The sequence below is a fragment of the Cydia splendana genome, chromosome 9 (assembly GCF_910591565.1).
Source record: "Cydia splendana chromosome 9, ilCydSple1.2, whole genome shotgun sequence".
In the NCBI taxonomy this organism is placed as follows: domain Eukaryota; kingdom Metazoa; phylum Arthropoda; class Insecta; order Lepidoptera; family Tortricidae; genus Cydia; species Cydia splendana.
This window is the reverse complement of record NC_085968.1, coordinates 17,368,397-17,379,081: the sequence shown is the minus strand read 5'-3', so window position 1 is coordinate 17,379,081 and position 10,685 is coordinate 17,368,397. Positions and strand designations below refer to the sequence as shown.

General features: G+C 39.9%; 1 protein-coding gene across 1 annotated transcript; it reads right to left on the bottom strand.

Annotated features, from left to right (window-relative positions):
* Nucleotides 1-9,485: 9,485 nt before the first annotated feature.
* LOC134793760 (larval cuticle protein 1-like) lies at nucleotides 9,486-10,284 on the bottom strand. Its single transcript, XM_063765433.1, has 2 exons — nucleotides 10,145-10,284; nucleotides 9,486-9,719 (listed from the first exon to the last, which is right to left on the bottom strand). The coding sequence occupies exons 1-2, from the start codon at nucleotides 10,282-10,284 to the stop codon at nucleotides 9,515-9,517; spliced, it is 345 nt and encodes a 114-aa protein (XP_063621503.1). The 3' UTR covers nucleotides 9,486-9,514.
* Between the last annotated feature and the right edge of the window lie 401 nt (nucleotides 10,285-10,685).

Genomic DNA, 10,685 nt, shown 5'->3' with positions numbered 1-10,685 from the left:
GTTGAGATGAAGATAGTTCTATCAGTGTCCCTGATGGTTGTTCTGAAGCTAGCTCAAACATAAGTGACATTGAATATTTTAATTCAGTCTTCGATTACAAAGAATAAAACTTTTTCTAATAGAATATTTCTTTATTTGTAAGTTCGTTTACTAGGTTCTGAATAAAACATTTTCTAATAAAATATTTCTTTATTTAAGTTCGTTTACTAGGTTCTGTTAGTTACGAAATTATATTTCATATTTAGCAGTGACTTTTCGGCGAAGTAAAATATCGTGAGATAAGAGAACCGGACATATCCCAATAAGGCCTACCTACTTATGCACTATTTTTATTCATATTCATATTTATTATTAACTAGCTGTGCCCGCGGCTCCGCCCGCGTGAAATTCAGTCTGTGTCAGTAAGCGGCTAATTCCTAATCCTAATTTCTCTCCCTCTCCCCTGGAGGCGGAATTTGAAGTAAAGTTGACAGATGTATATGCTAGAGGACTGTAGTCCAGATAAAATATTTTACAGTTAGGTACCACTAAATAAAACTACACTCCAAAATCAATAGTTTTTTTCGCCCTTATTAAAATTTTACACGTGATTTTAACGACAGAGTAGTAGGTGTATATGTAGGTGTATATGGATACAGTAAGGTATACGCGCGCGAGCGAAAGCGAAGTGGCCTGCCTGGCTAGAGCGCCACTCACCGTGGCCTTCTTCAGACTTCTGAGGAAGACCGCGTGCCGTTTGTTACCTCAATGCGTTGCGAGACTTTCGCGAATGATTCGATTTTTTTCGGGAAGGCATGGAAATGCGTATAAAAAGCGAGTCCCAAATCGTATGACTCCGCAAACGACCAGTGCCGGATTAAGATATTTTGATGCCCTAAGCATTTCTAGACCATGGTGCCCCCTCTCCCTAGGGTCATCGAGATTACATTGTTTTTTTTTGGTAAATTAAGTGACGTTCATTGCCGCATTACAGCTGAGAAGTCACATCATTTTATCACGAAAATTGACAGTGCCGCAGCAGTAACGTTGCAACAGAGTACCTAATGCTGCTGCAGTCGCCATATCTTAGAATGTAATTAAAAACGCGAGCGAAGCGAGCGCGAAAATTTTTCGATATAAAAACTCAATTTGATAGACAGTTGTACATTTTTGCTTTTAGTATGGAAATCAGTCACATAATTTTATCACGAAAATTGACAGTGCTGCAGCAGTAACGTAGCAACAGAGTAATGCTGCTGCAGTCGCCACCCGAATGTCACCTTTGCCATATCTTAAAAAGTTATTGAAACCGCGAGCGAAGCGAGCGCGAAAATTTATCGATATAAAAAACACAATTTGGTAGACAGTTTTACATTTTGACTTTTAGTATGGAAATCAGACACATCATTTTATCACGAAAATTGACAGTGCTGCAGCAATAACGTTGCAACAGAGTAATGCTGCTGCAGTCGCCACCCGAATGTCATCTTTATCATATCTTAGAAAGTGATTGAAAACGCGAGCGAAGCGAGCGCGAAAATTTTTCGATAAAAAAACGCAATTTGATAGACAGTTGTACATTGTTACTTTTAGTATGGAAATCGGTTACATCATTTTATCACGAAAATTGACAGTGCTGCAGCAGTAACATTGCAACAGAGTAATGCTGCTGCAGTCGCCACCCGAATGTTACTTTTATCATATCTTAGAAAGTGATTGAAAACGCGAGCGAAGCGAGCGCGAAAAATTTTCGATAAAAAAAACGCTATTTGATAGACAGTTGTACATTTTTACTTTTAGTATGGAAATCAGTTACATCATTTTATCACGAAAATTGACAGTGCTGCAGCAGTAACATTGCAACAGAGTAATGCTGCTGCAGTCGCCACCCGAATGTCACCTTTATCATATCTTAGAAAGTGATTGAAAACGCGAGCGAAGCGAGCGCGAAAAAATTTCGATGTAAAAACGCTATTTGATAGACAGTTGTACATTGTTACTTTTAGTATGGAAATCGGTTACATCATTTTATCACGAAAATTGACAGTGCCGCAGCAGTAACATTGCAACAGAGTAATGCTGCTGCAGTCGCCACCCGAATGTCACTTTTATCATATCTTAGAAAGTTATTAAAACGCGAGTGAAGCGAGCGCGAAAATTTTTCGATATAAAAAACACAATTTGATAGACAGTTGTACATTTTTACTTTTAGTCCCAACCAGGCGCGAATCCAGAATTTCATACATAGATGGGATAGTTTTTTATCAGCCTAGCTTCGCATAGGGCTCGATATTTAAGGGTCTCAGCGAGGTTGTTTGATGCAAGAGAGGTGAAAAGATGCAAGAAAGCAGAGCTTGGAATTGACCAAGTGAATTGAATTGGCGAAGTGTGAGCAAGGCAGAAGGCCCAGCTGCGAAAGAGGAAAGCTTGGATTTGGATGCACGCCCAAGTGTAATTAAGGCAGAAGATCAACTTTGCCGTAAGGCAGAAGGCCTCGCATAAGACCTAACGCCGAACTGCAAAAGAGTGAAATCGAATCTATGCATGTAATCACGTCTCTTCTACTGCTCGCTCTTTGGCTTCACTCGAAAGCGCTACTTGATAGGATGCTTTTAGTTTTCGGCTTTCACGGGGTCCCTTTATAACACTTTGACAGTTAGGTCTCAGGATCGCGGCTAAGGAGCAACTCGGCTTGGCCGACAAATCTGGCGTGCAAGAGAGCAAAATTCGCTATAAAATCGGTAACCTATGTCGAAAAAATCGGCTGGCCGCAAGCCCGAAAGCAAGATTTTTTCCATTGCTTTAAGGGCCTCCGCGTAAGGTCAAATCGAAAGCCTACGTTGGAGATGTTCTTACGTACCCTCACTCTCTTACTTAATCCCTACAACCCTTCGTTATTAGATGGGTAGGTACTTTTACACGTATAAAAGTTTCATGTAGGTACCTACTCCACGACGACTGCAATGCTGATGCAGCCTGCGCGTTTTTTTGCCTACGGTTTTGGTGCCCCCTAGACGTGGTGCCCTAAGCAAGTGCTTATTTTGCTTAAAAGGGTTAATCCGGCACTGCAAATGACAGAGGTCAATGTTTTGTTTTTCAAAGTACCCACCTTCGTGGCCATTATTAAGTGCTGTAGGTATACGTATGAATATGGATTTGATATGGATGCGATATAATTACGATTAGGTATAATTCATGACGGAGAAAATTTATAATTTTAAATAATTATGCTATTATACGCGTGTTGATATGTGTGTTTCTTTTACCACTACGTAACTAACATGTAAACTCATTTTTAGTTTTCTTGATTACTTAATGTTTACTCAGTTTCCCAAAAGATGGCACTGTGCAATGAGGGGCAATTAATTTACTGTCGTTTAATTTTGTTGTATTATTAAATCAACATAATTATTCAATTAAATTTGTTGATATCCGTACCCTCTCTTCTAAACTTAGAGTTAATTTGGCTTATTCATGTCAACACGTAGTAAATTCAGCGCCATCTGTTAGTTTACCAGGGTACTCTATAGTGGTAGCACATATTTGAAATAAGTTTGCCCCTCCTTCCTAAGTAGCGCCATAAGATTCAGGGTGTTGAATTTTTATAGCCTATAATCTGGCCGGGGATGTTCTCGACAGATTAGTAAAGTTTCCATCAAAATCCGTTCAGCCGTTTTCACGTGATGCGCGTTCAAATAAACAGACAAACAGATAAACAGATAAACAGACAAACAGACAAAAATTCTAAAAACTGTTGGAACCTAGAACACGTTCGTCATCGATTCTAAGTATCCCCAGCCAACTTTTTTTCGAGTATCTTCCATGTACAGACTTTCGACCCTCTTCAGCTTTATTATATGTATAGATAATCTACACATACATTACAAGTCAAGTTTACAATGGGTGAAATATATCCCAGATAGTAAAATTACAGTTATATTGCCCAATTTCTACCCGATCTACCAGGTTTTGTATTAAAATAACTGTTGGACTGCACAGATTAGGCAGTATATAAATGAGACTCTATCTTGTTTGGTACTAAAATTACAGTTGTATTGGGCAGATTCTTAACTAGTTTTAGCAGTTTTGTCAATCGCACTGTCACTTTTTAGTATCTGAGACATAAAAACAAGAGTGTGTTTTAAAAAGAAAACTAGTGCCTGCGCTAAATCAGAGGATTGAGTTGACGAGCCGACACCACCACCAGGCTCCGTTTAGTAAGCCGTGGTAAAAAATCGGACAAAAGGGATTCAAGTATCATGACCTTTAGTGTCGTACTATAATCACGTGACCAGTGTTGTCAGCATAGCAAAAACCATAAAATAGCACTGGCATGCCCTCAAATCCCACGACTCTTCTCTTTCCGCACAGACTCTACTAATATTATCTCGGAGTAATTAACAATGGAGCCGCCATTAACAGGCGTTCCCCTCTGTCGAAAATAGGCGGCCAATGGTCAACAACTTGTCAATCATATGTATGGACTGACGTTTATCTGACATGACGTACCTATACATTTGATGTGCCCCTCCCCCGCAAAAAACGGCAGACTATTTTGTACCGAAAATTTTAGACATGGCGTCTCCGTTGGTTATATCCTCTAAGAATATTATTTACTGATTATTCTGAATGTTACTATTACAGTCTTTGACGTGTAAAATTACTTTACAAATAAATGAGTATGAGTATGTTTAACAAATAAATGATTTGGAATTTAGAACGTTCAATCCGTTACTCATTCTACCAAGGAAATTGACACTGACAGCACCCGCGGCAAGGCCGCAGTAGTAATGTCGCAACAGTTATGCAGCTGCAGTTGCCATCCAAACGTCACCTTAACACGTATTCAAGGACCCTTTGGTATACAGATACATCAATTAATTAGCACTTGAAACGAATCTGCATAATACTGTAATAAATTATAACATCAACCACAGATCCAGCAACCGTGGCCGTACACTCCATTAATTATCTCATTAGAAGAAGGTCAGAATTGTTTTCATCAAATCCGTCAGTTGGACTGAGGAGATACAATCTCGCTGCACGTAAAAAAAACTCGCATACGATACGATAAACATTTTTCTACTGAGTCGCAGTGCCAATAATATTAGTAAAGCCTAAAGGATGACTCACGCTAGACCGGGCCGTGCCCGGGCCGAGGCGTCCGACACGTCATTTTCTATGACGGCTGATCGGTGATCACGTGGTGCTTTCCATAGAAAACGAAGCGCCGGAAGCTCCGGCCCGGCCCCGGCCCGGTCTAGCGTGAGTCATCCTTAAAACAAGATTCTATCACTCTATCACTCTTGCATATTCGAGCGATATCGGGGCAGGCAAATTTCCATTTACGATTGTCGCGGTAGACCCTCAAACATTCCCAACATTTTACAACGTTAGAACCTCCATTAGAGACAAGTAATTTTTACTTATTATTAAATCTTTTGAGGTGGTAAAAAACGATATAAAACAATTTGTTTTATTGTTGAGTTTCCGCGCCCCCTTTCACATCTCATTATGTACCCCACAGGTTGGGAACTCCTAGTTGTAAACCGGCCAGCGAAAGAAAAGTCTTTTAGAAATCGATTTTCACTCATGTCGTCTCGCATTCGTCTCGGATATGGGTGAATATGGTATCGATGCATTCAGTGTAATGCCCTGAATACAAATATATGAGAAGGCATCGATACCATATTCACCCATATCCGAGACGACATGAACGAAAACTAACCTAAAGCCTGTGCCACCGGCCTGCTATAGCGTAAAAATGGTAGCTACGATGAGCTTAGAATAATTGAACTAAAGAGCAAACTAGACTTATGTCGACCGGGGTAACGTTGAAAGCGAACGCAGCCGACTCGTACGAATGAGGGTAGACCGAGCGCGGTCTACACAACTTTGACACCCACCCGCTATCTTCAGTTACCCGTCAACAAGATGCATGTAACTGCGTCGAAATATCGGGAGCTCGAAAACAATACAAAAGGTAATCCCGGTCTATACCCCGATCGATATAATTATGTAAGTCTAGTGAAACTAACCGTGAATCATTCATAACTGTTCATCATTCAGCCTATATAGTCCCACTGCTGGGCACAGGCCTCCTCTCACTCGCAAGAGGGCTTGGGCTATAGTCAGGGGTGCGAAACTCCTGACTTCGGTCAAACTCGGCTCCGCTCGGCTCAGCATTGCTCCGAGCAATTATTAGGGTTGGCACCACTTGACTTCCTTTTGCGTGCACGACCACAGATAAGATAATCACTTGATTTTTGACAACCCTAAATAGCCGAAAGGGATAGTGCCATATATTAGAAAGGGACAGCATTATTCGACCCTGAACCGCTGTCAAACTTCGTTTTTGTAGGAAGTTTCCTTTCTGTACGGTAGTACTATTAATTATTCTGTGCTATAGTCCCCACGCTGGCCCAATGCGGTTTAAAGTAAGTAATTGAAATGTTTTTTTTTATCTAGTCATGCATGTATTGGCAGGATTTGATTAAGTACTCCAAAGTCTAATGCACCCCCCCCCCGAAAAGTTCAGAATATTAACATTCATAGAATTAAAATAAGAACAGGCGTGCGGCATATTTCATTGATTACTAACTATTACCTATAGTATACGGTGGTTTGGATTTTGGATTTCTCCGCCATCGTCGATTATCGGATCGCATCAATTACTTTCTAAGATATGATAAAGGTGACATTCGGGTGGCGACTGCAGCAGCATTATTCTGTTGCAATGTTACTGCTGCAGCACTGTCAATTTTCGTGATAAAATGATGTGTCTGATTTCCATACTAAAAGTAAAAATGTAAAACTGTCTATCAAATTGCTTTTTTTATCGATAAATTTTCGCGATAAAATTATGTGACTGATTTCCATACTAAAAGTAAAAATGTACAACTGTCTATCAAATTGCGTTATTTATATCGAAAAATTTTCGCGCTCGCTTCGCTCGCGTTTTCAATTACTTTCTAAGATATGACAAAGGTGACTTTCGGGTGGCGACTGCAGCAGCATTACTCTGTTGCTACGCTACTGCTGCAGCACTGTCAATTTTCGTGATAAAATTATGTGACTGATTTCCATACTAAAAGTAAAAATGTACAACTGTCATTCTAAGATATGGCGACTACAGCAGCATTAGGTACTCTGTTGCAAAGTTACTGCTACGGCACTGTCAATTTTCGTGATAAAATGATATGACTGATTTCCATTCTCAGCTGTAATGCGGTAATGAACGTCACTCAATTTACCAAAAAAATTCAATGTAATCTTGATGACCCTAGGGAGAGGGGGCACCATGGTCTAGAAATGCTTAGGGCATCAAAATATCTTAATCCGGCACTGGTCGTTTGCGGAGTCAAACGATCTGGGACTCGCATTTTATACACATTTCCATGCCTTCCCGAAAAAATCGAATCATTCGCGAAAGTCTCGCAACGCATTGAGGTTACAAACGGCACGCGCTCTTCCTCAGGAGTCTGAAGAAGACCACGGTGAGTGGCGCTCTAGCCAGGCAGGCCGCTTCGCTTTCGCTCGCGTGCGTATATCTTACTGTATCGTCCGATATACACCTACTCTGTCGTTAAAATCACGTGTAAAATTATAATGAGGGCGAAAAAAACTATTAATTTTGGAGTGTAGTTTTATTTAGTGGTACCTAAAATATTTTATCTGGTCTACTGTCCTCTAGCATATCCATCTGTCAACTTTACTTCAAGTTCCGCCTCCAGGGGAGAGGGAGAGAAATTAGGATTAGAAATTAGCCGCTTACTGACACAGACAGAATTCCACGCGGGCGGAACCGCGGGCACAGCTAGTCTCTAATATTTTTCTTGTGTAAGGGTTATTTTATGTACTTTTAGTCGTTTTAAAACCTGGCTACGCCCGTGGTCTAATGAGATATTTGTTTGTCATGAGAACCATGATTTCGGTCTCATAAACATTGTTCACCATTTGTACCTACTGCTATGCCGTGAGACAGCGGGCCCCAGATCTCCACATTTGATTTAATTATAACATAAGTACTAATTGTTCAGTGTTCTGCGAATGTCATGATTTATTGTAGTTAAGTAACACTTCACACTAATAACATAAGTATATAGTTAGTGACCGTAATACGGTTTGCCTTATTATTGTTAGTATTTTGTAGAAAATAACAATGTAATATTTTACGTTTTAAATAAATACCTACTGGATAGACCACATCTCGTTGCCTCTATATCACTCAGATGTGCAAGAGTTATAGAGAGACATATAACAATTTTCGATGTTGGCGGTGGGCGCTCACACTTGTATTGATACCTTTTGTTTCGGTTGGGCACTTGGGCAGTTACTTATGCTGTTCTATTATTCCAGAACTCGGACATTAGTTAAGATAATAATGTTTTAGCTCGTTTAAAAATTGTTTCGTATTACGGTACGGAAAGCTTTTAGAACATTCTTAATTTGTATTGGATAAATATCATACGCATTTTTGATGTAGGTAGGTAAATATCCTTTCTATCTTACTGCTTATGTGGTATGACTACTACTTCAAAATGTTGCCTTTTTTGGCAATAAAGAAACAAATCAAAAACCATTAATAATAAAAGCCAGCCCACTGCAGTCAAAAATATAATTGAGTCTGCTTCAAAATTCTCAAGAGACGCCATTCAATATATCTGCTGCAAGATAACATCGTAATAGTTGTTTGCCATGTTATTACAAATTGTAACATTCAAAATAACCCTGCATTATATCTTCCATCGAGATTCCTAATTAAATGTATTTTCCTTCTAGCAAAACCTAAATTATGCAAAATATCTCGAAAAAACGTATGTCGAACAAGCAAAACATTACAAGTCATCATTAAATTAGCAATAACACCAGGGTTAGGCGTCGTTAAATTAAAATAATAATCCTGTGTTCTCTTTAATCAAGTTTATTCACAGAACATGTCAACAAAAAATAGTATAAGCAAACTTAAAAATAATATGGCAGTGAGAAACAAAATAACAAAGAGTAACTAAATAAAATTCTAGAGAAATGGCTAAGATTATACCAACTGAAGCGCCCAACGCAATGATGCGACTGTAACATTCACAGTGAACAAAGATAGTTGTCACTCTCATAAACTGGTATGTTTTATAGCAATCGTGTTCCATCACATTATCATTAGTCGCTTCAGTTAAAACAATGTACCTATTTGTTAACTAGGTAGGTAGCTAAAAGTCCGTGAGATGGTTGCCATTGGTCAGGTCTGTCCCATTAACGTATATCTCAGGTCTGGCCTTACGGGCAATAAGAATGGTGCATGAATGGAGCCAGTACAGCGGTGTGCCACCGCTACAAAGCGATTAGTTGATGAGTTCCCATCACGCGAGCGATTGGTCACAACTAGTTGCGTTAGACTGCACGATTGGCTCGAATTCATGCGTGACACCGCTGAACTAGTACCATTTTTAGTACCCATAAGACCAGCCCTTAGATACATATTTAGGTAGCTAAAGGTCCGCGAGATGGTGGCCGTTGGTCAGGTCTGTCCGTTGTATGCTTAGGCCTGCACGGGGATGTCTGCGCTTTCTGGCTGGAAGCCGTTTTCATCAGCGACGTAGTTCACGTTGTGCTGCTCACCATTCTCGTCGGGGTAGCTGTACGAGCCGCGCACGACTACAACTTGTTGGGGCTTGTTGTCCTCGTCATTCACGGTTTTAACCTCGCCGTTCTCGGTCCTTTTGATACCGTCTTGTGTTTCGTAACTGAAATTCAGATAAATGGGTCAAACCCAAAACTATGTTCACGCCTTTCCTGTAGACATACCCTAAAGATAAGGGCTATAAAGGTTAATTTTCTTATAAAAATGATTTTCAACGTGTCACTCACGTATAATAATACGTGAGTGACACGTTTAAAATAATTTTAATATGTTTGAGTTTCACGGGAGTTATATAGTTATTTTTCTTATTTATCACATGAAAGAGAAGAAACTCCTTTTATTTGGATAAGTATGATAAAATACAGCTGCTACATCCGACAAGGTGTTAACTATTGTCCACAGGAGGGAAAACTATACAGTTTTGATGAACACGGAAAGAAATAGGGCACTATTAATACAATAGAAGTAAACCAAACAAAAGCTGTCGTGACAATTCATTAAACAAAATGGAATAATTATCGTATTAACCTGTAAACGTATCCACCCTCAGGTTGCTGGTTGAATTCTGAGCTAACAATCTGAGGCACTGGTGCGCCCGCGGCGGGGGGGGACGTGGCCAGGGTGACGGCCGCGAGGGCGGCGACACAGACGGCAACAAAGATCTGCATGGAAATATAAAAATCAGACACAAAAATACTAATAAAAACAAAGGTGTGGGTGAAGTGGTGCTTCATTGCCTGACCGAATTCAAAATTGGGTCAATTCATACTTGTATAATTGGACTAGCGTCTTACTTACAAAAGTGACGTAACGTTTGATATACATAATTACAGTTTACAAGAAATATATACCTACCTACACTTGATATACTTAGGCCCACTTGCGCCATCCCTATAGCCCGGGGTTAAACGGTTAAACCGTTAACCTAGTGTCAAATTGTACTGGTAACCATGGCAACTCCAGGTTTAACCAGTTAATCCCGGGTTAGTGGGATGGTGCAAGTGGGCCTTAATGAGATTACGTAGTATAAGAACAAATGGTACAATGCCTAGGCATCACCAGTTAGTTA